The 26,923-nt window shown below is 47.1% G+C and overlaps 1 protein-coding gene across 1 annotated transcript in view; it reads left to right on the forward strand.

Annotated features, from left to right (window-relative positions):
* Window positions 1-23,706, forward strand: part of COPG2 (coat protein complex I subunit gamma 2) — a 41,312-nt gene extending 17,606 nt beyond the window's left edge. Inside the window, exons 14-24 of the mRNA XM_075599355.1 lie at window positions 7,711-7,954; window positions 8,579-8,654; window positions 9,578-9,681; window positions 10,105-10,230; window positions 12,348-12,413; window positions 14,334-14,473; window positions 14,943-15,114; window positions 19,061-19,158; window positions 20,177-20,315; window positions 21,331-21,429; window positions 22,646-23,706. Of these exons, the coding sequence (XP_075455470.1) occupies window positions 7,711-7,954; window positions 8,579-8,654; window positions 9,578-9,681; window positions 10,105-10,230; window positions 12,348-12,413; window positions 14,334-14,473; window positions 14,943-15,114; window positions 19,061-19,158; window positions 20,177-20,315; window positions 21,331-21,429; window positions 22,646-22,776 (1,395 nt within the window). The 3' untranslated portion in view covers window positions 22,777-23,706. The remainder of the gene's footprint in view (window positions 1-7,710; window positions 7,955-8,578; window positions 8,655-9,577; window positions 9,682-10,104; window positions 10,231-12,347; window positions 12,414-14,333; window positions 14,474-14,942; window positions 15,115-19,060; window positions 19,159-20,176; window positions 20,316-21,330; window positions 21,430-22,645) is intronic.
* The last annotated feature ends 3,217 nt before the right edge of the window (window positions 23,707-26,923 follow it).

Below are 26,923 nucleotides of genomic sequence, written 5' to 3' on the forward strand. Positions count from 1 at the left end.
TGTTAAAATGGATGAGAAGTAAAGAGTGACACTGTGCTCATTTGCATGTCATTACCCAGAATCCCTGGCTGCAGTGGAAGCACTGTTTGCCAAGCGATAATGGGGAAAGGCAGGGCTGCAGACCTGTCTGAGACATGTGAATGTGCTCGCGTGATATTTTATTTCCTGTGAAAGTCTTGTCACGCAATTATTGCTGAAGCTTGCGTGATAAACAAAGGAGAGGAGTTAGGAAAGACCAACAGTGACAACTTTCCATGTGACGTGTACACGGTCAGCATAGAAGAAAGGTACTTGCCCTGCATGCCTGCTGTTTCTTTAGATAGATTTCTTGTAAGATTATTTTGAGGTGCGCGGCTTCTCCGTGGTGGGATTCCCCAACCGCCACCGTATAATCGCCGTATAAGCACCATAGAGATAAAAGAAGAAACAGCCGCACTAATATTTCAAAAGATCCACATACCATTTATTGAAACTCGGTGAGACAAATGATAGCACGACGTTTCGGGGAGCAGTGGTAATCCTTCAGGTATGTAAAGTGCAGGGTACAAAAGTCCGTATTTATATACATGCATGCATCCCATAATGCAGTGCAAAGACTTTCACGCCAAATGTTTTCTTGTGACGTCATTAGTTCTCTTCTTAAATTCCATCTCCGGCGGGAGGGGTCGGGATGGAAGGGGGTTTGCAGCGCACCGTGCAAAATAAGCATTGATTATAAAACAAGTGCTCCTTGTCTGTCTTTTATAACCTGTTGCATGAGCCGGAGGATCCGAACGTGTCAGTAATGCTGTGTCCTGTGCTTTCAGGTGGTGGTTGTGCAAGCGATCAGTGCCTTGTGTCAGAAGTACCCCCGCAAACACAGCGTCATGATGACCTTCCTCTCCAACATGCTCAGGGATGATGTAAGTGCTCGCGGGTTGGAAGAGGAGCGAAGGGCTCACGGGTTGGAAGAGGATGGAAGGGCTCGTGGGTTGTAGGGAGAGGATGGAAGGGCTTGCGGGTTGTAGGGAGAGGAGGGAAGGTCTCGCGGGTTGTGGGGAGAGGAGGGAAGGTCTCGCGGGTTGTAGGAAGGGGATGGAAGGGCTCGCGGGTTGTGGGAAAGGATGGAAGGGCTCGCGGGTTGTGGGAGAGGATGGAAGGGCTCGCGGGTTGTGGGGAGAGGATGGAAGGGCTCGCGGGTTGTGGGGAGAGGATGGAAGGGCTCGCGGGTTGTGGGGAGAGGAGGGAAGGGCTCGCGGGTTGTGGGAGAGGATGGAAGGGCTCGCGGGTTGTGGGGAGAGGATGGAAGGGCTCGCGGGTTGTGGGGAGAGGATGGAAGGGCTCGCGGGTTGTGGGGAGAGGATGGAAGGGCTCGCGGGTTGTGGGGAGAGGAGGGAAGGTCTCGCGGGTTGTAGGAAGGGGATGGAAGGGCTCGCGGGTTGTGGGGAAAGGATGGAAGGGCTTGCGGGTTGTGGGGAGAGGATGGAAGGGCTCGCGGGTTGTGGGGAGAGGATGGAAGGGCTCGCGGGTTGTGGGGAGAGGATGGAAGGGCTCGCGGGTTGTGGGGAGAGGATGGAAGGGCTCGCGGGTTGTGGGGAGAGGATGGAAGGGCTCGCGGGTTGTGGGGAGGGGGGAAGGGCTCGTGGGTTGTGGGGAGAGGGGGGAAGGGCTCGCGGGTTGTGGGGAGAGGGGGGGAAGGGCTCGCGGGTTGTGTGGAAAGGAGGGAAGGGCTCGCGGGTTGTGGGAGAGGGGGAAGGGCTCGCGGGTTGTGGGGAGAGGGGGAAGGGCTCGCGGGTGGTGGGAGGAGGGGGAAGGGCTCGCGGGTTGTAGGGAGAGGATGGAAGGGCTCGCGGGTTGTAGGGAGAGGAGGGAAGGGCTCGCGGGTTGTGGGGAGGGGTTGTGGGAGAGGGGGGGAAGGGCTCGCGGGTTGTGGGGAGAGGGGGGAAGGGTTGTGGGGAGAGGGAGGGAGAGGGAGGGAAGGGCTCGCGGGTTGTTGGGAGAGGGGGGGAAGGGCTCGCGGGTTGTGGGAGAGGGGGGAAGGGCTTCGCCGGGTTGTGGGGGAGAGAGGGGGGAAGGGTTGTGGGGAGGGGGGAAGGGGTTGTGGGGAGGGGGAAGGGCTCGTGGGTTGTGGGATGTGGGGAGAAGGGGGGAAGGGCTCGTGGGTTGTGGGGAGAGGGGGGGAAGGGCTCGCAGGTTGTGGGGAGGGGGGGGAAGGGGTTGTGGGGAGGGGTGGGAAGGGGTTGTGGGGAGGGGTGGAAGGGGTTGTGGGGAGGGGTGGGAAGGGGTTGTGGTGAGAGGGGGGAAGGGCTCGCGGGTTGTGGTGAGAGGGGGGAAGGGCTCGCGGGTTGTGGTGAGAGGGGGAAGGGCTCGCGGGTTGTGGGAGAGGGGGGAAGGGCTCGCGGGTTGTGGGAGAGGGAAGGGCTCGCGGGTTGTGGGAAGAGGGGGGAAGGGCTCGCGGGTTGTGGGAGAGGGGGAAGACCTCGCGGGTTGTGGGGAGAGGGGGGGGAGGGCTCGCGGGTTGTGGGGAGAGGGGGGGGAGGGCTCGCGGGTTGTGGGAGAGGGGGGAAGGGCTCGCGGGTTGTGGGGAGAGGGGGGGAAGGGCTCGCGGGTTGTGTGGAAAGGAGGGAAGGGCTCGCGGGTTGTGGGAGAGGGGGGAAGGGCTCGCAGGTTGTGGGGAGGGGGGGAAGGGCTCGCGGGTTGTGGGAGAGGGGAGGAAGGGGCTCGCGGGTTGTGGGGAGAGGGGGAAGGGGGCTCGCAGGTTGTGGGAGGGGGGGAAGGGCTCGCGGGTTGTGGGGAGAGGGAGGAGGGGGCTCGCGGGTTGTGGGGAGAGGGGGAAGGGGGCTCGCGGGTTGTGGGGAGAGGGGAGGAAGGGGGCTCGCGGGTTGTGGGAGAGGGGGAAGGGGCTCGCGGGTTGTGGGGGGAAGGGCGCTCGCGGTTGTGGGGGAAGGGGGCTCGCGGGTTGTGGGGAGAGGGGTGTAAGAGGGCTCGCGGGTTGTGGGGAGAGGGGTGTAAGAGGGCTCGCGGGTTGTGGGGAGAGGGGGGGAAGGGGGCTCGCGGGTTGTGGGGAGAGGGGGGAAGGGGGCTCGCGGGTTGTGGGGAGAGGGGGGGAAGGGGGCTCGCGGGTTGTGGGGGAAGGGGGCTCGCGGGTTGTGGGGGAAGGGGGCTCGCGGGTTGTGGGGAGAGGGGGGAAGGGGGCTCGCGGGTTGTGGGAGAGGGGTGGAAGAGGGCTCGCGGGTTGTGGGGAGAGGGGGGGAAGGGACTCGCGGGTTGTCGGGAGAGGGGGGGAAGGGGGCTCGCGGGTTGTGGGGAGAGGGGGGGAAGGGCTCGCGGGTTGTGGGGAGAGGGGGAAGGGGCTCGCGGGTTGTGGGGAGGGGGGCTCGCGGGTTGTGGGGAGAGGGGGGGAAGGGGCTCGCGGGTTGTGGGGAGAGGGGGGGAAGGGGCTCGCGGGTTGTGGGGAGAGGGGGGGAAGGGGGCTCGCGGGTTGTGGGGAGAGGGGGGGGAAGGGGGCTCGCGGGTTGTGGGGAGAGGGGGGAAGGGGGCTCGCGGGTTGTGGGGAGAGGGGGGAAGGGGGCTCGCGGGTTGTGGGGAGAGGGGGGGGGGGAAGGGGGCTCGCGGGTTGTGGGAGAGGGGGGGTGAAGGGGCTCGCGGGTTGTGGGGAGAGGGGGGGGAAGGGGTTGGGCGAGAGATGATGGTACGGACTTGCAGGTTGGGCGAGAGAGGATGGAAGGGCCGGTTGCATTAATTGCGATGAGACTGCCGTAAAAAATACAAATATGAGCGTTTTTTTATCAAATGGACAATGTATCTTTCCTGGGGTACTTGTACACTTTCGGTTTGCCACTCTTTATTTGGATGTGCCCATACCTCCAACTTCCTGTTACCGCTAGGTTCCTCATCAATTAACAGCTGTAAATTGTTTGGACAAGAATTAAGAGACCGTAATCGTTGGGGTTACAGCAATAGACTGACATCTGGTGGAGCTGTAGCATCTGATACATAACTTTAACAGATCTTATTGTTTGATGTTCTTGTTTTGGCTGATTCCATGCTTAGACTCTGAAGTGTGCTTAGCAAATCTCATTAACCCACAGTAAGCCGCATAGTAGTATACACACACGGTACATTCTATATAGTCTGTTTGGGCCTCATCCGCCGAAAATCCCCATTGAAGTCTGTGGAGATTTTTGTCCAAAAACGGCCAAAAGGCAGCAACGTACTATATAGGGCGTCTGTGTCAACCTAGAGAAAGTGTGTGTAGACGCTCTGCTGTGTTTTTGGGAGCAGAGCTGCGGCGTATGTGCTGTAGCAACATTTTCTTACACCTCATGCAGAATGTTAGATTTACACCACTTCAAATATGGAGAGTTGCTTTTGGCAACTGAATGGTGCAGCGAGACGCAGAATGTGATACATCTCATTGTAATCTGTGCAATATAAACGGGTATAATGCTGCACGCCATAAGTAAATGAGATACTTGCTGTTACCGGTGTTCCGGGTCCAGGGGAGTCCCCGTCAGTGAAAAAACTCCAAGGTAAGCCAAAAAAAGAGATGTGCCAGGGCACTGCGGATTTCTAAATAGAATTTATTACTTCATATACACAACGTTTCGACCACAAAACGTGGGTCTTTCTCAAGTGAAGATAAGATACAAAATACAAAATGTCCTGGGTTTGGAATTATAATCTGTGCACCAAATAACTCCCTTCCCCCCCCCCCAACTCCTACTGGCTCTCCCCTCACCCCCCCCCCCCCCAACTCCTACTGCTCTCCCCTCCCCGCACCCCCCCCCCCCCCCCCCACTCCCCAACTCCTACTGGCTCTCCCCTCACCCCCCCCCCTCCCCAACTCTACTGGCTCTCGCCAAGGTGCAAGCTGGTGCAGAGACGCAGAATGTGATACATCTCATTATAATCTGTGCACCATGTAACTCCTCCCCAGCTCCTCCTACTGACTCTCCCCAAGGTGCAAGCTGGGGCAGACACAGAATGTGATACATCTCATTATAATCTGTGCACCATGTAACTCCTCCCCAACTCCTACTGTCTCTCCCCAAGGTGCAAACTGGAGCAGGAGACGCAGAATGTGATACATCTCATTATAATCTGTGCACCATGTAACTGCCCCCAGCTCCTCCTACTGACTCTCCCCAAGGTGCAAGCTAGGGCAGACACAGAATGTGATACATCTCATTATAATCTGCACCATGTAACTCCTCCCCAACTCCTCCTACTGACTCTCCCAAGGTGCAAGCTGGGGCAGACAGGGCAAAATTAGAGCAAAGTGCTTTGATACATAGGAGCAGCGTGAAAATGCCACAGCTGCTCAAAATGCTTTTATACATAGAGCCCATTGATTTTACCCAATATGGGATTTTGGTGCCATTTCTGTATCATTTGTGCTTTTTGTAGTTGGCTGCCGGTTCTCTTTTAGTTTGTATAGACGTTATTGAATTTTTCAGCATATTTGTTTCTTTATCAATGCATAAACGGAAAGGCACATTTGGGCCGTTTACTGGAGATACATCACTCTATTCGCAATTTGTTTCCCCTTCCTCCCCCCTCCCATGTTTTTCAAAAAAGCGATCCTGTTTGGTCATATTACTACTTTGACTTTAATTGTATTGTATGTCTTTATTTTATATAGCGCCATTAATGTACATAGCGCTTCACAGTTATAATACATGTTGTAATCAAATAAATAACAGATCATATAAATAACAGATCATGGGAATAAGTGCTTTAGACATAAACTTAACATTAAGGGAGAGGAGTCCCTGCCCGAGGAGCTTACAGTCTAATTGGTAGGTAGGTAGAACGTACAGAGACAGTAGGAGGGAGTTCTGGTAAGTGCGTCTGCAGGGGGCCAAGCTTTATGTATCATGTGTTCAGAATATCCACAGTGCTATTCGTATGCTTCTTTAAGCAAGTGTGTCTTAAGGTGGGTCTTAAAGGTGGATAGAGAGGGTGCTAGTCGGGGGTACTGAGGGGAAGGGCATTCCAGAGGTGTGGGGCAGTCAGGTGAAAAAGGTTTAAGGCGGGAGAGGGCTTTAGATACAAAGGGGGGTAGAAAGAAGACATCCTTGAGCAGAATGCAAGAGTCGGGATGGTGCATAGCGAGAAATTAGGGCTGAGATGTAAGGAGGGGCAGAAGAGTGTTAAAGCTTTAAAAGTGAGGAGAAGAATGGAGTGTGAGATGCGGGATTTGATCGGAAGCCAGGAGAGGGATTTCATGAGGGGAGATGCTGAGACAGATCTAGGAAAGAGTAGAGTGATTCTGGCAGCAGCATTTAGGATAGATTGTAGGGGAGACAGGTGAGAGGCAGGAAGGCCGGACAGCAGGAGGTTACAGTAATCAAGACGGGAGAGAATGAGGGCCTGAGTCAGAGTTTTAGCAGTCGAGCAACAGAGGAAAGGGCGTATCTTTGTTATATTGCGGAGGAAAAAGAGACAAGTTTTAGAAATGTTTTGAATGTGAGGGGCGAATGTGAGAGAGGAGTAGAGTGTGACCCCCTAGGCAGCCTGCTTGGCTACTGGTGAATGATCGTAGTTTCCAACAGTAATGTGGAAGGAGGTAGCAGGGCCAGGTTTGGGAGGAAGTATGAGGAGCTCTGTTTTAGCCATGTTGAGTTTAAGGCGGCGGAGGGCCATCCAGGATGATATAGCAGAGAGACATTCAGAAACTTTGGTTTGTACAGCAGGTGTAAGGTCGGGTGTTGAAAAGTATATTTGTGTGTCGTCAGCATAGAGGTGATATTTAAACCCAAAAGATGTTATTAGGTCACCTAGAGAGAGTGTGTACAGAGAAAAGAGAAGAGGTCCCAGGACAGAGCCCTGGGGTACCCCCACAGAGAGATCAATAGAGGAGGAGGTGTTAGCAGAAGAGACACTGAAAGTACGATGGAGAGGTAGGATGAGATCCAGGATAGAGCTTTGTTCCGAATACCAAGAGTATGGAGAATATGAAGGAGAAGAGGGTGGTCCACGGTGTCAAATGCTGCAGAGAGGTCGAGTAATATGAGCAGAGTGTAATGACCTCTGTCTTTGGCAGCATGGAGGTCGTCAGTTATTTTAGTGCGGGCTGTTTCCGTGGAGTGAGCAGTGCGGAAGCCAGATTGTAGAGGGTCTAGGAGAGAATAGGTGTTGAGAAAATGGAGCAAGCGAGAGAATACAAGACGTTCAAGGAGTTTAGAGGCAAAAGGCAGGAGGGAGACAGGTCGATAGTTTGAAAGACAGGTAGGGTCAAGCTTGCTGTTTTTGAGTAATGGTGTGACTGTTGCATGTTTGAAGGAGGATGGAAAGGTTCCAGAGCAGAGGGAGGAGTTAAAAATGTGTGTGAACGTAGGGAGTATAGTAGGAGCAAGAGGTTTTAGGAGATGGGAGGGAATGGGGTCAAGAGGGCAAGTGGTAGAGGGAGAAGAGGCGATCAACAGCGACACATCTACTTTAATGGTAGATGACGTACCCCAGCCATACTCCAGAGCTCATTGCCTGAGGGTGTCACAGGGAATCCTACTCTGTGCTGGAGGGGTCTGCTTTGCAAAGTGCTGTATCCCCAATGGGAGTGATGAGGTTAATATTGAGCTGATGTAGCTCTCGTAGGAAGGTTCCATCATTGCAATGCCATGGAGACAACACCAGGCTTCATGCCATCATTTGTAATGCCTTCTTGGCTCCCCCTAGTCCAGTGAGAGGATTAGTTGTCCAGGTTACCGAGCAGTGTACTCCCCGCAGGGTGGGTTTGAGTACAAGCGCGCCATCGTGGACTGCATCATCAGCATCGTGGAGGAGAACCCGGACAGCAAGGAGCCCGGCCTGGCCCACCTGTGCGAGTTCATCGAGGACTGCGAGCACACGGTGCTGGCCACAAAGATACTGCACCTGCTGGGCAAAGAAGGACCCCGGACACCCACCCCTTCCAAGTACATCCGCTTCATCTTCAACAGGGTGGTACTGGAGAACGAGGCGGTCAGGGCAGGTGAGCTCTAACAATGGGTGGGGACACAGTCAAGAGCAGTGGTTTCCAATCTGTGCTTTACATTGATGCATTATTTAAACCTCCCAGGGAGGCCGTGCACACAATTGCTGCTAATCTGGACCAGCCCAGAGAGCGTGTCTGGTGAAGAATTTAGCACGAGTATTTGGGATGTGTTGGAAGGGCACAATCAGTAAGAGATTGAACGTTTGCAGCGAGTGTCACGAGCCGGCACACTGATGGGCGTTGACTGAACATCATGCCACGTTTGCTCTGCCATTGGTGGCAGGGCTGTCATTGCTATACTAGCGATCACATGACCCTAAACCTCAAAGGAATGTGAGACACAGTGGCCTCTGGGTTAAGGGTGCTGCCCTCCCTGTTCCTTTATAATAAACGCGCTGAGGAATCCTTTTCATACCTCCTACAGACTTCTTCTCCCTGTTTGTGATGGTAAGCTTATTTCTTGATCTCCAATGCCGATTGAAAAATACTACATACGAGTTTCCGTCTGTTAAAGTAAGGGCAAGGGTCTCGTTTTAATGTCCGCGGGTCGGAAGAACCAATCTTTTGTGTTATGCTGCACAACGATGCTTCATATAAGAAGAAATGTCCTTTTCCTTGCAGCTGCGGTCAGCGCGTTGGCCAAGTTTGGCGCCCAGAATGACAGTCTCCTCCCCAGTGTCCTCGTCCTTCTCCAGAGGTAAAGCGCTATTAGAAGAGATGCCATTTATACTCTAGTTTAGTGCAGTTCAAACAGTGAGAACATTATCACGGAGTAATCTCCCACTAAAAAGGCAGCACCCACCATGTAAAATACCCCCGGATGTAGTGTCGGGAAAACGTCAAATTCATATTTTCAATTGCAGATTATCGTCCACCTGATTTTGTAAAATAAAACGTCAAGAAAGGTCACACAGAGGGGCGCATGTGGCGGGTGCGGGAGGTGGCGGGTGCGGGGGGGGGGGCAGGTTCCCTGTTGGTCTGAAGAAAACGTTCTCTTAAAATAAATGACACATGCAGGGTAATAATGAAAATCTTTTACCAGAGAATATCTGACATTAAGGCGACTACTGTCCCTTCTTCAGGCTTCTACTGTCCCTTCTTCAGGCTTCTACTGTCCCTTCTTCAGGCTTCTACTGTCCCTTCTTCAGGCTTCTACTGTCCCTTCTTCAGGCTTCTACTGTCCCTTCTTCAGGCTTCTACTGTCCCTTCTTCAGGCTGCTACTTTCCCTTCAGGCTGCTACTGTCCCTTCTTCAGGCTTACTACTGTCCCTTCTTCAGGCTTACTACTGTCCCTTCTTCAGGGAGGTGTCAGAAAGGACACAATGTGGGAATAAAAGCTTGAAGTCTCTTGTAACATCAGTTAGCCAGTGAGAGGTATAATTTACCCCAAATTTGTTACTAAAAGGGCTTGAAATATTGCTCTTTTTTTTTTTTAATTTATTGAAATTTTATTTAATAAAAGGAACCCATGGGTAGTACTCCTCCTTTCCAAAAAATAATCTCCAGTGTATGTGCATCCACCTTTTAAATTAGTATATCGGTGTACAGGAGGAATGCTTCTTGTTTTGTTAGTGGTACATTTTTTGCCTTCTCCCTGTGCCTGATCATTCTCCCTGACAGGTGTATGATGGACACCGATGATGAGGTGCGGGACAGAGCCACGTTCTACTTTAACGTGTTGAAGCAGAAGCAGTTGACGCTGAATGCTGCCTACATTTTTTGCGGTCAGTACTAGACTGGGAAAACTTAAACCCCCATCACATTGCCTGCAGGTGACAAACGTTGCAGTATTTCCAAAGTGCATTGCATGTCTATGCTGGCATCACCAACTCATGTCTGGGGGATTGGCATTAGCCATTTTCACAGTGCAATTTTTCCACTTGAAATGTATGTTTGGTTCTAAACCATGTCAATAAAATAAGCACTTGGTGTGGTTCTATAAAGGGTTAATGAAAGCAACCCAAACTTTTCTTTTGTTCTTTAAACGATTTAAATATAGTACCACGTGAGACTTGTAGAAGGGTCTATCCTGTACTTTGGGGTCTGTCCTCTTATAACCCCAGTTACTGAGCTGAAGCAACGCCTCGCTGAATGAGAAATTCTGTCTCATCGCACACTGTTTGGGACTTGCGTGCTGTGTGTTTCAGGTCTGACGGTGTCTGTCCTTGGGATGGAGAGAGCCTTACACCAGTACACCCTGGAGCCTTCAGAGAAACCCTTTGACATGAAGTCCATTCCACTAGCCACTGTCCCCTTCTTGGAACAGAAAACAGGTAAAAAAGTCCAGTCCGCCGGCAAGAGTCAAAAGTGTGTGTGTGTGTGTGTGTGTGTGTGTGTGTGTGTGTGTGTGTGTGTGTGTGTGTGTGTGTGTGTGTGTGTGTGTGTGTGTGTGTGTGTGTTATAGACGATACCGTTCTTTGGCTAAGGAAAGCAAGGTTAAACTTAAAAACAGTGCATCTTGGAATGTATCTGTGATTGAAACACACACACACCCTTCTCCCTCCCCCCCCCCCCCCCCCTTTCATGTGCAGGAAGACCCCTTAGTCTGTTGAGGGCAACATGTAACATTTTCCTAAAACAGAAACATACACTTTTTGTTTTTTTCCCCCTCAATTTATTACAAACATTTTCATGCTTTCTGCAGGGATATATGCCTTTCTTGTTACGGTGTAGCACTCCTGAGAGAAGATTTGGGGGGGGATGCTTTTTTTAATGGTCTAGTTGCACTTGTTCTCTCATAGGTATACATTATATTGTGGTTTAATTAATACGCGTTATACGGTTGGCAACGAGAGGGTAAAAAATAAATACGAAGTGAATCTGTGCTCGTGTTTAATCTAATCAGATCGATGTTTAATAGAGTATTATGGATGGCACTTTCATTTTCTACATGCAAAAATAAAATACTTGTTGCACTGAAGTGCATGTCCCTCTTACAGGAGTATTCAAGTACAACCTGGCAATTCCTCTACTCCAGCTTCCCCAAATAAAAAGGAAACTGAAAAAAATATATATAATCAGATATTGTACCCTCTGCTTAATTATTTATCATTCTTTTATATTCAACTTTGCAGTTCTGTTTTAATTATTGATTAAACTGAATTCAGGCTGGGAAGGGTTATTCCCACATATCGCTTTATTTAAACAATTTATCAATTTAACGTTTCCTTTGCAAATTCAATTCCCCATAAATTACCATTTCTACTGGCTTTTTTCTTTGGGTTTATGCAGTTCTTCCCTCTGGATAATAGTGGCAGCAATTAACTAGTTGAACCACAACTGCAAATGGCCAACATTATCAAGAAAAGAGATGGGGTAAAAATTCCAAACACCCCGACCCCTTCCCCCTGTAACCATATTTGTGATTACCTTCGTGTAACCAACATGCACCTGCCATTAGTTTGCTTTGGTCCAAGGAGGCGGTACACCATGAACATAGCAATACCAGATAGTATGACCCTAATTACCAGCCCTAATTTCTCGCTATGCACCATCCCGACTCTTGCGTTCTGCTCAAGGATGTCTTCTCTCTACCCCCTTTGTATCTAAAGCCCTCTCCCGCCTTAACCCTTTCTCACTGACTGCCCCACACCTCTGGAATGCCCTTCCCCTCAATACCCGACTAGCACCCTCTCTATCCACCTTTAAGACCCACCTCAAAACATACCTGCTTAACGATGCATATGAGTAGCACCGTGACTGATACTACACACCTCATACATCGACCGTGGCCCTTTGCAGACGCACTTACCAGAATCCACTACTACCACTACTACTACTACTACTACCAGAATCCGTCTTTACGTCCTTCTACCTACCAATTAGATTGTAAGCTCTTCGGAGCAGGGACTCCACTTCCGAAATGTTAATTTTTAAGTCTGTAGCACTTATTCCCATGATCTGTTATTTATATGATTGTCGCGTCTATTACTACTGTGAAGCGCTATGTACATAAATGGCGCTATATAAATAAAGACATGCGTGCATACATGCATACATCAATTCACAAACACGAGGACGCACTTTTAGTAGTTTGGGACAGGACTGCACCAACAACCTCTTAACTGGAGACTGCTACTAGGGGAAAAGACTGATTTATCAACACATGCCTGAGCTTAAAAACTCTATTGCTAATAATTTTGTATGTATGTGGTGTTTTTTTATGGCCACTGGTGACACCAGGTTGAATTTTTGGGCGCATTTTGATAATATATGAAGTTTCTGTATGAGAATGCACTTGATTTATTTTGGCTGCCCTGTGGGTAGGGATGAAACCCGTAGCTCTTTTAGCACAGTCCCTGTAAAACCCAATTGCACCTCAGCCGCTGGATACCAATCAATCCATGACCTCCTTCTCTCCTGAAACGTCTTCTGCCCTCTCTGTAACCAGATATCGCTCCGGTGGCCAGCAAGCAAACCGAGAAGCTGTCCCTTGCCCGGCAGGATATATTCCAAGGTAAGATTACCGCAGCTAACGAGGGAGCCGCCGGCGGCGTCTGCCACGAGCTACAATTCTCCTCTTCGCTCTTATTCCCTACATGGGTTTTATTGTGCGTGTGTTGAACACTCCCCTTTTTTCCCTGCGGAGTTCTGTTCTGGGATGTTGTAATATACTCTGACCATGACGGAGCGCTGGTGGTTCGGTCAGGATTCAGCAATAATGGGTCCATTTATATAAATAAAGCCTGTAGAGTAGTTGAAGGCGGAGTTCGCTCTGTGCACATATATTTACTTTGTAGAGTTTTCCTCCCCGTACAGTGCATTGTCTGTTTTCACCTCTAGTTTTTTTTTTCCCTAGTCCCACCAATTTTTAAAACTGTGTTTTATTCTTAAAAAAAATGAGCCCAAAAGGTTTAATATGGCAGCTACATCCTGTCTACTTTGAAATAATTGGACTTCAAAGAGACTCGTCAGAGCTGCTCCAAATAAGCCCGTTTCTCCAAGTTCGGCGTAGAAAGCAGCTCGGTGCTCCCGGGTAGGGGGGAGCACGTTAGAATAAACAGCAGAAGTTGCCATGTGACCCTACTGCGATCTTTGGGGGACTACCGCACCTTTAAATGATCACATGGTTGCGATTGTTGGAAGGCATTTGGGTGCTGTGGCCCATCTAGCATGGAAAGGGTTAAGGCAGTGGTTCTCAACTCCACTCCTCAAGACCCCCGAACAGGTCAGGTTGTGAGGATATTCCAGCTTCAGTACAGGTGGCTCAGTCTTCGACTGCATCACCTGTGCTGAAGCAGGGATATCCTCAAAACCTGACCTGTTCTGGGGTGTTAAGGCCTGGTTGAGAATCCCTGGGTTAAGGAGATCTCTCTATCTCCCAGTGCCTCACTTAACCACTAAAGATGAGGAGGTCATACCAGTGGCATACCTAGACATGGGTGGGCACCCAGGCAAAAAAACATTTCAGGGCCCCATTAATGTTAATACGGACTGTAATTTTTTTTTCTCCCTCCCCCGTCCTCTCTAATCAGCTCCCCCTCACCAGCTCTCTCCCTTCATAATCAGCTCACCCCCCCCCCCCATCATCATCATCAGCTCTCTGCCTGTCTCTACAGGGGGGAGGGGGAAGAGTGCGGGCCCCCTGGCTCTAGCTACGCCCCTGGGTAATACCATTGGTTCCCCACTATTCCTTTGGTAGGCTGCCATACAGAGCAAAGGCTCCGATTCTGCTACCAGAGCTCCTATCCTAGCAGTAGCTGCATGAATGCATCTGAAGGATCATTCCTATTACACTGAAATGGTGATCATCTTCTCGCACAATTAGTTACTATAAAACAAGCATCAGGTGTGAGACTGAAAGCATTTTGTATGAGCGAGTGCTCTCATTGTATCACATGACTTGGTAATCCAGTTGTGTCCTACGTGTAACTCTACATACAAATGAACCAGCGTTGTGCTGTTCTGCAATGTGCCAGCGCTTAGAGCAGCATCTCCTCTTGCCCGTTGTTTTGTTTTAATTCCTTACATTCGCGGCCATCTCGTTATCTAGGCTGCCGATCGATCGGTGAAGGCCCTGCTTCCCAGGGCACGCTATATGGCTGCATATTTCTAAAAGAAGTGCTGTGGCTTCTTAAATGGTTACTTTAGCAGCCCAAGGAAGCTTAGTACATCGCAACTTATTAAAAAAATGAATGCAAACAAATGCAGGAAGTGACATCTAATACTACACAACTGGTTTTATATATATTTTTTAAAAACAGGAATTTGAAGACAATGCTGATGTAAGTATTTAGAGAGATCTCTACTAAGCAGTGTTACTCCATAAGCCAGCCTCCATGTTCACTCGAATAGGCCATATGGTGTCTCTTGCGATGGCATAGTTGTTGGTTTGTGGCATGGCTTGTCTCACACCCGCACCTCTTACTCTCGGCAGAACAACTTGCTGCCATTCCTGAGTTTAAGAGCCTGGGGCCCCTGTTCAAGTCCTCCGAATCCGTGCAGCTGACGGAAGCAGAGACGGAGTATTTTGTGCGCTGCGTCAAGCACGTGTTCACCGATCACCTTGTGTTCCAGGTAGGTTCTCCCGGCTTCCTTGTGCGCTCGGCGGCAGTCTCCGGCAATGCTTGCGCTGTCCGGGATACATGTGGGAGGAGGCAACGCTTGCGCGTCATTGAAAGTTCACGTGTAGCAGCTGGTCTTGTTCGTTGATCACCGCCAGCAAGATAATGACGTGGGCAGTGCGTAATATTGCTATCGCGTTTGTCTGAATCTTTTATTTTCAACCAGTCAGCCTTTTTATCTTAAGCTTGTGTTGAAACTGAAGTGAATAGTTAACATAAACCTTCTATGTAGAGTGTCTTTTCCCCTTTGCTGACGGAGGTGCAATCAATGCACTGGGAAGATACTATTTCCTCCCAGATCAGAATATGTTTGGTCCAGCACAGGCTATACATTTTGGGCATTCTTCTGTAATATGAGGTGTGCGCTGCAGATATGTTGGGTCCTGTGGGTATTTAGGACGGACTTTGCTTGCGTTTTCCAGTTTGACTGCACGAACACGCTGAACGACCAGCTGCTGGAGAAGGTGACGGTGCAGATGGAGCCGTCGGACTCTTATGAAGTGGTTCATTACGTCCCATTGTCAAACCTTCCCTACAACCAACCAGGGATGTGTTACACGCTCGTCAGGCTGCCCGAGGATGACCCCACTGCAGGTGCGCTCATATATTATTATTTCTGCAGCTCTCGCAGTGTACACAGTGCTATATAGTGCTGGCAAAATGAGCAGCGGTCTGAAGCGGATGAAGTTAGAGGTGCGTGCGTGCGTGTATTGCTATACAACAGTCCTCCCTAGTACTTTGCATGTCTACAAATATCACCAAAAGTGTTCTTGTCTTCACATGACTGAAGAAGGGTCCTTATGTGGTCCTGAAAGCATTGAGATATTAGCGTGAATTAATTCTAATAAGTTGTGTAAGGGGTTTCATCTGGGTAATTGATACTTTTTTTTTTTAAACCCAAATCTGACACCTATAAGTATTGTAATATTATTAGTGAGACTTGGGAGGGTTTTCATTTCCTCTGGCTGTTCCCTTCTTTGTGATGTCAGATCAGTAAGAGCTCCCCTCCCACATCCCCTTATCTTTATTGCTTCTCTGATAAGGACAGGGTGGGTGAAGGGTAGAGAAAACCCAATTGACAAACACCTCCCCATTCCGAGGCCCCTATTCTGTCTGACTGTGGGCTTGCCTATTTAAGGTCTTCACATTGTATTATTTCTGCCCGATGGCTGTTATTGTACATGATTCCCTTGTCCACCTGGTGAAACAATAATTGCCTGCCCTTTCCTGCTGGAAGAGGTTGCTTAATAGTTGGGGACCAAGTTGGCAGTTTTCTGTGTGGGACATATTTTTGCTGTTGTAGACGCAACTAATATTGAAAAAACAGGGAGATGTGGGCCGATAGCATGCAGCGGGTGCAGGTAGATGTAGGCAGATAGCATGTGGCGGGTGCAGGGAGATGTAGGCAGATAGCATGTGGCGGGTGCACGCAGACACATATGGCATATGGCGTGTGCAGGGAGATGTAGGCAGATGGCAGCTGCAGGTAGATGTAGGCAGATTGCATTCGGCGGGTGCAGGGAGATGTAGGCAGATTGCATTCGGCGGGTGCAGGGAGATGTAGGCAGATATATGATGCGGCGGGTGCAGGGAGATATGGGCATGAACTGAACAGCTTGTTGCCTCCTGGGTGCTCGGGTTCGGCACTTTGTGGATTGAGTAGACAGATTGTTGGGAGGGGCTGGGATTCACCCGGCGGTCTTTGTACATGTTGGCACCAATGACAAAGTTAGAGAAAGATGGAGGGTCCTAAAAAATGATTACAGGGATCCAGGCCAAAATTCAGGTATTTTCAGAAATACTACCAGTGCCATGCATCAAATCTAGGTCATGTTTGCATAATGGGTGATTTTAATTATCCAGACATAGACTGGGGCAATGAGATTAGCATTACAGCAAAAGGAAACAGGTTTTGGGGGGGTGCTTAAAGACAATTACATGACAAATTATTGAGGAACCAACCAGGAGAGGGGCAATACTGGATTTGGTAATATCAAACAATGTAGAAGTAATAACAGATATTCAAGTCTTGGAACATTTGGGTAACAGTGATCATAACATGGTCTCATTTGAAATAAATTATCAAAAAACAGATTACTTGGGTTCAACAAAGACCTTCAACTTTATTTAGAAAGGCAGATTTTAATAAACTGAGGACTAATCTACAAGTAGCTTATGTTTTTGCAGTGAATAAATTAGAAGATAAATGGGCAGTCTTTTTAAAACATTGTTAGAAAAGCACACTTATCAGTGTATACTCTTGGGTAATAAGTATAAAAGAAATAAGTCAAAACCAATGTGGCTAAATAAACAGGTAGGGGAGGAAATGGACAAGAGGAAGAAGGCGTTTAGATTCTTGAAGGCAGAAGGGACGGAGACATCGTATCAGAATTATAAGCAATGTAACAAATTGCAAAAGGGCAATTAAATTAGCAAAAATAAATAATGAATAAAGGATTGCAATAGAAAGTAAGATCAACCATAAAAAGTTATTTAAATACCTTGATAACAAAAAAAAGAGAAAAGAAAATATAGGACTCTGTGTGAGATGAGCAGGCAGATTATTGGAGATAATGAAAAAGTAGAGGTATTAAACATTCTTTGCCTCTGTGTTTACCAGGGAAGAATCAATTTCAATAGTAGTGCCGCAGGAGGAAGCCACAACCTCCATATTAATGAACAATTGGTTAACTGAGGAAGAAGTTCATAGGCAGCTTGAAAAAAATTAAAGTAAGTAAGGCACCTGGCCCCGATTGCATACATCAAAGAGTTCTTAAGGAGTTAAGTTCAGTAATAGCCAAACCAATACATTCAATATTCAAGGATATATTTCCACAGGTTCAGTAGCACAAGATTGGCGTATAGCAGATGTGGTGCCTATATTTAAAAAGGGAACTAGATCACAACCGGGGAAATACAGACCTGTAAGCCTGACTTCAATAGTGAAGAAGCTACTTGAAGATTTAATACGGGATAATATTCAGGAATACCTAATGGAAAACAAAATTATTAGTAATAGCATGGATTTCTGAAGGATAGATCATGCCAAACTAACCTTATTCGTTTCTTTGAGGAGGTAAGTAGGAATTTAGACCAGGGTAATGCAGTTTATGTGGTCTTAGATTTTGCAAAGGATTTTGATACGGTTCCACACAAAAGGTTGGTGTACAAAATAAAGCAAATTGGACTCAGTAAAAATATATGCACAGGGATTGAAAACTGGTTGAAGGATGGGCAACAGAGGGTTGTCATAAATGGAACCTTTTCAGGTTGGGATAGAGTCGTGAGTGGAGTACCTCAGGGATCGGTACTGGGACCCCTGCTTTTTAACTTGTTTATTAACGATCTTGAAGTTGGCATCGAGAGCAGTGTCTCCATCTTTGCTGATGATACTAAATTGTGTAAGGTAGTAGAATCACAGCAGGATGTAATTTCTCTTCAGAAGGACTTGGAGAGACTGGAAACGTGGGCAGGTAAATGGCAGATGAGGTTTAATACAGATAAATATAAGGTTTTGAATTTGGGAAGAAAGAAATAAACAGGCGACTTACAAATTAAATGGGGATAAATTGAGGGAATCCTTGATGGAGAAGGATTTAGGAGTGCTTGTAGACAGCAGGCTTGGCAATAGTGCCCAAAGTCATGCAGTAGCTGCAAAGGCAAACAAGAACTTATCTTGCATTAAACGGGCAATGGATGGAATGGAAGTAAACATAATTAAGCCCCTTTATAAAGCATTAGTAAGACCACACCTTGAATATGGAGTACAATTTTGGGCACCACTCCTTAGAAAAGACATTCTGGAACTAGAGCGAGTACAGAGAAGTGCCACCAAATTAATAAAAGGGATGGACTATCTAACTTATGAGAGGCTAGCTAAATTAAATTTATTTACATTAGAAAAGAGGCGTCTAAGAGGGGATATGATAACTATATACAAATATATTCGGGGACAGTACAAGGAACTTTCAAAAGAACTATTCATACCAAGGGCAGTACAAAGGACACAAGGGTCATCCCTTTAGGTTGGAGGTAAGGAGATTTCACCAGCAACAAAGGAAAGGGTTCTTTACAGTAAGGGCAGAATGTGGAATTCAGTACCCATGGAGACTGTGATAGCAGATACAATAGATTTGTTCAAAAAAAGGTTGAACATCTTTTTAGAAAGGAAAGGTATACAGGGATATACTGTACCAAATAAGTATACATAGGAAGGATGTTAATCCAGGGAGTAATCCGATTGCCAATTCTTGGAGTCAGGAAAGAATTTATTTTTCCCCTTATGAGATATCATTGGAGTTTTTTGTTTGCCTTCCTCTGGATCAATAAGTAAGTATAGATATAGGATAAAGTATCTGTTGTCTACATTTTAGCATAGGTTGAACTTGATGGATGCACGTCTCTTTCAACCTCATCTGCTATGTAACTGGGTAACTATGCATATAGCATGCGGCGGGTGCAGGCAGGTAACATGCGGCGTCTCAGGTCACAAGTGTATCAGCGTTGCAGAGGTTAATCCAGCTGTTCTTTCACTACGCAGTCTCCTGCACCTTTAACTGTACGATGAAGTTTGTGGTCCGAGACTGCGATCCTCACACCGGGGCCCCCGATGATGATGGTTACAGCGATGAATACGTGGTATGTGCTGCTAGATTGTTTTAGTAGAGTTTAGGCAAATTCTGAACATTAGCAATAGGATTTCTCCTGGGTTTTTATTTTATTTTTATTTAATGATAATTCACGTTATAAAAATAAAATAAGCGTGTATTGGCAGATTTACTAAGCAGCGCTCTTCCACAAGACTAAACATGGGAGGTAAAACTGAACGCAAAGGTCAGGATACAAAGCAAGGTGCTCAGGCATACTGAGTGGGCCTGGTTAAACCACTCGTGGCTATAGGAACAAGGAGACTATGCAGCCACTAATAGCAGGCCAGAGTTAGCTGCCAAAATATAGGCTATTTAATGCAGTCATACTACATTCCGGTTTATTTTATTATTATATGTAAAGCATGTGCCAATGTACAATTCTACTTTCTTACCTAAGCTGGCAATCGTTTGGTGCTCCTGTTATAAACTTGTAAAAATCCTTATTGCGTGCCTAACGTAATGGCCGCCTTTCATTTTCAATCAAATCTTCAGTTAGTGTAACTGAGCAGCTTCAATGTATCCTGATATTACTGAGGTAACATTACATATTGGCAACAAATGATCACAAGCAGGAAAGTGTTACAAAGATCTTGCACTGCTGGGGACATGTGCTAAATCCTGCTATAGAAATCAAAGGATGCTCAGTATAATAAAACTAATTAAAAACGGCATTAAGTTGAATGTAAAAAAAAAAAAAAATCACCATCGAATACAAAAGAATTGATTTATAAAAAAAAAACATATAAGATTTTATGTTTTGCCGCTTTAATGAAGCTTTGTGGACAAAAAGGAATAGATAATGTTTAGGATGACCCATCTTTCGTCGGATCACGTTCCTCTGACACTGCCAGTCTTAACTGGTTTACCGGCAAGAGCATTTACCAAAGATCACTCTGGAACCCCGGCGTTAGATTCTCTGCTTTCTACGGCAGGCAAAATGACATCTGCAGCGCTGTATGTACTGGTATTTATATGGGATACAATCATGTTTGTGTTTCCGGTGTCAGCTGGAAGACCTGGAGGTGACTCTCGGCGATCACATTCAGAAGGTCCTGAAGCCAAACTTTGGGGCCGCGTGGGACGAGATGGGCGATGATTATGAGAAGGAGGAAACCTTCGCGCTCAGCTCTATCAAGACACTGGAAGGTATGTCCGAGTCTCACTCGCATGCTTGTTACACAATGGTAACCGTGCGATAACACAACCTTATCTGCTAAACAACAGGAGTTAGAAGATGGCTAGATGCAGAAGTAGTGATTCTCCACCAGTGTCCTGTCGTCACAACCCTAGACCACGTGTCATGACATTTCAGGTTCACGAAAATGCAATTCTAAACCTAAAATAACAATTTAAAAAAAAAAGGAATTACATTTTCATTTATAATGCTAAAAATAAATAAAACTTTACATGCCTTACCTGCATGAAAAACCATGGTATACATGTATTACAGGTGACACTAGCATGTATAGAATCAGCCAGGGGTGTCTCATGTATGTGATCTAATTCCCCAGGTCAAGGACTCTTGTCCGATATAATACAATGAAGTTAGATGTAGCACTGGTCCTTTTTTGTCTTTTTGTTATATACACGAGGTCACAATCCTAGTTGCGTACTCTTTGACACAATATATAGGATGGTGGATTTGGGGTCTAACCTTACAGGGGCTGTGTGCGTTTGTTAATTTCAGTTGGTAAAACAACTTGGAGGTTAGTGACCCCTCCTCCCTGTTTCCAAGCTCACCCATCCCACCATTTTAATGGCCTTCCTTGCCAAGCACCTGTGAATGACCAGTCTATATTAAAGACAGCTCTCCCTCCATTAGAGAGGTCATGAGAGCTTTTTGCAGGTGCAGCAGTGTTGGGACCTACAGATGGGACATCCTATGATGTGGTTGTAGGCGTAAGATATGTTGGCTGGAGAATTGAACTAAATGACCCTTGCTTATGAGCAGATATACAAAAAAGTATAATATGTGTGTAATATGATATGTCACGTTAGATGGAACACTGGGGCTTTGTGTCTTGTACATACAATGACTGCCACGTGATGGGTGTGTTTCTGACCCCGAGCTCTGGCTCTGCATGTTATGTGGTTCTCTGGCTGCGTATTGTCAGATCGCCCTTATACTTAACCCTTTCTGTGTCTGTCACTTGGATCACAGAGGCCGTCAACAACATCATCAAGTTCCTGGGGATGCAGCCGTGCGAGAGGTCGGACAAGGTGCCGGAGAACAAGAACTCCCATGTGCTTTACCTGTCAGGTGAGGCGGGCGGGACCATTATCTCCCATTTATTTCCTCTTTAAAAAGAAGAATCCCACAGGTTACAGACACACTCGGGTGAATGTTTTTGAGAGGGCGCTGGTGTTGTAGGCAGCGATGCACGTAGAGCTTCACAGGCACAAGGGTTCTCTACCCTGGAAGGCTTACAATCTAATCTTGGGACCTTAGCATTGGAACCAGGATCACCCACTTCAAAGGCAATCACATTACCATAAGCATTACACTATTATTGCAATCGGCTGCCCACCATTTCTCACGTATGTAACCAGAAGCTAAGACTACCCTACCATAAAAGCCAATGGTTTGTATCCCTGTTTAATTGCCCAGTGCCGCAGGGGGCGCGCCCCCCCTCGAAAAGCGTACACAGGGGGCGCGCCCCCCCTCGGGGAGCGTACGCTGGGGGCACGCCCCCCCTCGCAGAGCGCCTCACCCTCGGGCTCTTTGCTTGTGTACGTGCATCACTGCGCACTCTCCCTTTCCACGTTGGTAGAACAGTCTCCGGTAGAGTAGTCCAGGTTATATAATATCAAGGCTGTAGTTAACATTTGATAATAATTTAGGTAACATAGTTCATGTAGTGTAGGACCTGCTGAATGATATCTACAGCAATGCTGTGGCTACCTTTTCCTGTTCCAGAAAGGCCACTAAATGGTTTATGTTTCTGAAGAAAGGATAACTGTGTTAGTAAGCCTGCAGATATAGAGCAGCCTCACTGTTCCTTGTGATTACACATCCCGTTGTAACTCGGGATAGATCCGTTTCCATATGATTCAATGGCAATATCGCCACATATCCCAGCAGAGGGAACAATGGCACCGGCTACATCTGTATTATACTGTAAGACATGTCCGGTGTACATTGGGATTTGTTGTTTTTACTGTGATTCATGGATAATATCTTGATAAACTTCTAATGATGCATTTCACTTGTGATGTGAGACGGTTGCGATTTGCTTTAAGATTAGGGCATGACTTAAACCTGTTTAAACAGGAGGTAATTCATTATAGTGTGATAGTGCCGATCAGGCTTGGCGCTGTTGCATTTCAATAGATAAACCCCTTGGTGCAAGACCTACTGGCAGAGAAAGGGTCCATGAATATTACCATGCTTTTGGTTAAGTAACAATATCCGGCATTTCTCTCCCTTGTCGGGGTGTACAGATAGTAACAATATCCGGCATTTCTCTCCTTTGCAGGGGTGTACAGAGGAGGTCACGACGTGCTTGTGAGGTCCAGGCTCGCCCTGGCTGACGGGGTCACCATGCAAGTAACCGTCAGGAGCAGGGATGAAACTGCAGCTGACGTCGTCCTGGCTTCAGTAGGCTAGACCCATCCCCGGAGACTCGCACAACCTGCCCTCACACACTAACATTTCAGGAAAGCTTTCTCCTCCCTCCCCCCTACCAACGCCTGAACTTCCAGTCCGTCTCTGGCATCGGACTTCCTGCCCTACAAGCCTTAGTTTGGGTGACCACTCTGCCACCTAACAGGGTTTCTAACTCCTTGAAATGCTTTGCAGACCCGCCTGGGAGCAAAGCGGTTACATCTCATTAATCACCTTGTCCATTCCAATGTGTCTGTGACTGAGGGGAAGCAAAGCAATGTGTGCGTTACCCTCTCTATTCCAAATAACAGAGACGCTTATCTGCAGAATCTGTGACCTGTGGCTCATTAACCCAGTCTTTGTATGACATCGCTGCTGTAGTTACATTACCATCAGAACATACTCCCACACTCTAATAAAAGGGCCGTTCCACAAACCTCTATTTATACAAATTGCATTTACGTTTCATGGAATACTATTCTTCATTCTTAGTATCCACAGTTATCAGATTTTGGAAATAAAAGAAATCCTGTTGAATTTTGCCACTTTTGTTTTGGTACCTAAATTTGAGAGAAACATCTTAAATTGTTAAACTACTGTTCAAATGGCAGAGCAGCTCCCGTCTGTCTGAGGGTATTTATTTTATTGCGAAGCAGATTTATGCTGCCAAATGTGAGACACATTGCAAACGCAATTAGCCGTGAAGGGACCCAGACCAGGATGCATTAAGCTTATTGAATCTCCTCTCGGGCGAGGTCAATTCTGATGGTAAAACAACTCCTGCAAACTAGGTTACTACTAAGCATGTAGGGGATTATAAGCTGAAGCCCTATTTTATTTCATTGGGGAATGTCTCATCTGTTACTTTTGGAAGTGATTTTGTATACCTGTCGATGTTAAAATAAAATGTATCTCCACCAAGGAGTAAAGGAGTCTGGTTTGCCATGAATTTTGTGTTCCAGCAGATTGATGTGCAAAGAACACTGGTTTATTCGGTTAGCCGCTCCACAGAACCGGTTTATTCGGTTAGCCGCTCCACAGAACCGGTTTATTCGGTTAGCCGCTCCACAGAACCGGTTAATTCGGTTAGCCGCTCCACAGAACCGGTTTATTCGGTTAGCCGCTCCACAGAACCGGTTTATTCGGTTAGCCGCTCCACAGAACCGGTTTATTCGGTTAGCCGCTCCACAGAACCGGTTTATTCGGTTAGCCGCTTCACAGAACCGGTTTATTCTGTTAGCCGCTCCACAGAACCGGTTTATTCGGTTAGCCGCTCCACAGAACCAGTTTGCACATTCCAACATCGTCATTACTTGCAGAAAATAATTGCATGATCCGGTAAGATTAGTTAGGCTCCCGTTCACCAAGAAGGTTTCAAAATGTACATTTGTGTTTCTCTTATCTACATATTTTAGAAACCAGTTTATTTCACTGATTCCTGAGTTATTTGGTTCTTGTATGTGTCAAAATTAGACTTCACCACTTTGTTTACATCTATGTGGCTTCAACCAATGCCATAATATGTCTGTCTGCCTTTGCCCCCATTTTTAGTCCTGCTTAATATGTAGGAGTTCCCACTTCAAATTGAAAGAATTAGTATTCTACTATTAATAGCAGATACAGATTTTCCTCATATTCTTCATGTCTGCGGCCTCATAAGTCTTTCATTCATTAAGAGGGTCCCAAAATTTGTACCTGTGTGTTCCGTATTTGCATACCTATATTTGTTGCTATTAGTAGATTTCTTTGCCACCAGTATCGTCATTTCACTCACCTCTGGGTATTTGGCAATTGACATCAGCTAGGAGTGAGTTTTAAGACGAGCAATTTTGGCTTTGTGAGGAGGGTCAATTGTATTTATACCACATACTATGGTCATCAACTTTCAGTTTAGAGCATTTATTTATGACAATATTGTTAAGTACTTTATACATATTCACATGACCCCTGTCTGTTTTGAATTGCCATAACAGATCCATGGTACCATTTCCCGTTTTTAACATGAATTATGCATTTTAAGTCTATCCAGGGGGCTGTTCCCTGCTTTCATCATTGGGTTAACGGATGTCTTTTAAGCACTGTAATGAACCATAATTGTAGAGAGGTGTTACTAGCCAATCGTAGATGTCGAGCACTAATGTTGATGCAATTACTTGGGCACAAATGAGAAGCACAAGCCCCACCTCTACCAGAACCTGAGGAAACGCGTAGCTCTGCGGAGGTCTTTTGAGAGCAGGCAGCCACCGTAGCTGAACGAAGCAGCTGCTCGTGACCTTGCCAACCGGACGCGGGAGGGAGGATTAATTCCGTGCAGAGTACCGAGGGAAGTTGCCGTGCGTCTGCCAGTTCATTCTCCACTCCACTGTTTTTATGCAAGTGCCTCTCCTCTTTGGCACGTCATTGTTATTTGTATTGTTTGATTAAACTTCATTGAATCTATTTCTGCCATCCGCATTTGTATGCTGCTGAATGAATGACACCTGATGACCCACCGTTTCCCATCACATATGTGGCTGGGGATCCTGAGTGCCCTTCACTCACATATGGCCATGTGAGTGTAGATATTTATTGGCATTTATTATTACACCACAAGTCCCTACCTGCGCCGATTCTGCTTTTTCTCTATTCCCTGAGATTGCCACGGTCTTGGTTGGAGGAGAAAAAGAGAAGCAAACTTCGCAGAGAAGACACTTGCCATTATGGGTTGTTGCTCACACATGGCCGTGTGAGTGTTGTTAACATTATTTGGTCATTTACATCCACCGCCCCCCAGCCCACCCTCTATTCCCTATTGAGACAACTACTGGTGCTTTTCTGTTCTTGTTTTTGCGCTCACCACACCGTGTACAAGATTAGTTATGCGCTAGATTATTCCCACGCTAATTTATAAACTCCGCTGCACACTCCAGTTAGGCTGCTGAGCTACAGTCTGTGGGCCCAAAGTTGCCTGAAACATGGTGGTTCTGCCAGACATGTTTATCTGTCCACTTCATGGTATTTGAGGCGGGATCATAGAATGGAAAACTTGTACCAGGTAAAGTCTCCTCTTCCTTTTCTGCCACTGACCTGTCTAGGGGGCAGTAAGGCGTGTCGTCCTCCCTGTGCGTGTCGTCCTCCCTGTGCGTGTCGTCCTCCCTGTGCGTGTCGTCCTCCCTGTGCGTGTCGTCCTCCCTGTGCGTGTCGTCCTCCCTGTGCGTGTCGTCCTCCCTGTGCGTGTCCTCCCTGTGCGTGTCCTCCTCCCTGTGCGTGTCCTCCCTGTGCGTGTCCTCCCTGTGCAGGGCCATTCTCTTGCCACAGCCACCGTACTAGTTGAATGTAAAAACAAGATTCGGACAGAATGACGTGTCCTCCATTTGTGGGGCTAATGCATTGGATAGGGAGCACTCGCGATACTGAAGCCCTGCCACAGGTGCTCATGAATAAAGTATCCACGTGTCATTTCTATACTGTAACAAAAAATATCAATGCACTCATGTGGTCTTGAAGGAAAATATTTTTCTGCTTGAATACCACCACGGGATAGGTTTTCTTATTCCCTTGTGTGGTGCCAGTCCTCTTGTTGTTTTTTTTTTTTTTTTTTTTTAATCTGTTCACTGTAATCTCTCTTTTATCCTGAACTAGGTCAAAGTAACCGCTATTAAAATGGCCAAGAGTAAGATTGTTCTGCTTCCAAGTGGGCTAAACTGTCACCCGCTTGCTCACGTGGCGGTTATTGAGTAATCACAAGAACAAAGCAAACCGCAACATTAACAGGTCCCCCTGGTAGCAAGAATTTAAACTGTTGGATCTCTTCACCCTTAATCCCAGCCCTAATTTCTGTAGGAAGCAAAGCATAGGAAAAATCTAAGCCTCTACAAAGAAAATCGTATCGCTTGCATGGAAGGATTGAGCTTGAACACCTTTTATTGCTGCTAAATGAGCCAGCAATGTGCTAGTAACTCCTGGCAACTAAAGAGTTAACAGGAATAAAGCATCAGAATATTACCATGTGTTATTATCCTACGATCTCTTAACACACCGGGCTGAAACATGTTCTGCCAACTGGGGCATCAATTCTGCAATGTTACTCTGCTGTTCCCTGTAACGTATTGCGCACGTACAGACATTGCCTGCTCATTTAGAAGCCAAGATGCGCGTTTCTGGACAGGGA

The sequence above is a fragment of the Ascaphus truei genome, chromosome 5, assembly GCF_040206685.1.
Source record: "Ascaphus truei isolate aAscTru1 chromosome 5, aAscTru1.hap1, whole genome shotgun sequence".
Lineage (NCBI taxonomy): Eukaryota > Metazoa > Chordata > Amphibia > Anura > Ascaphidae > Ascaphus > Ascaphus truei.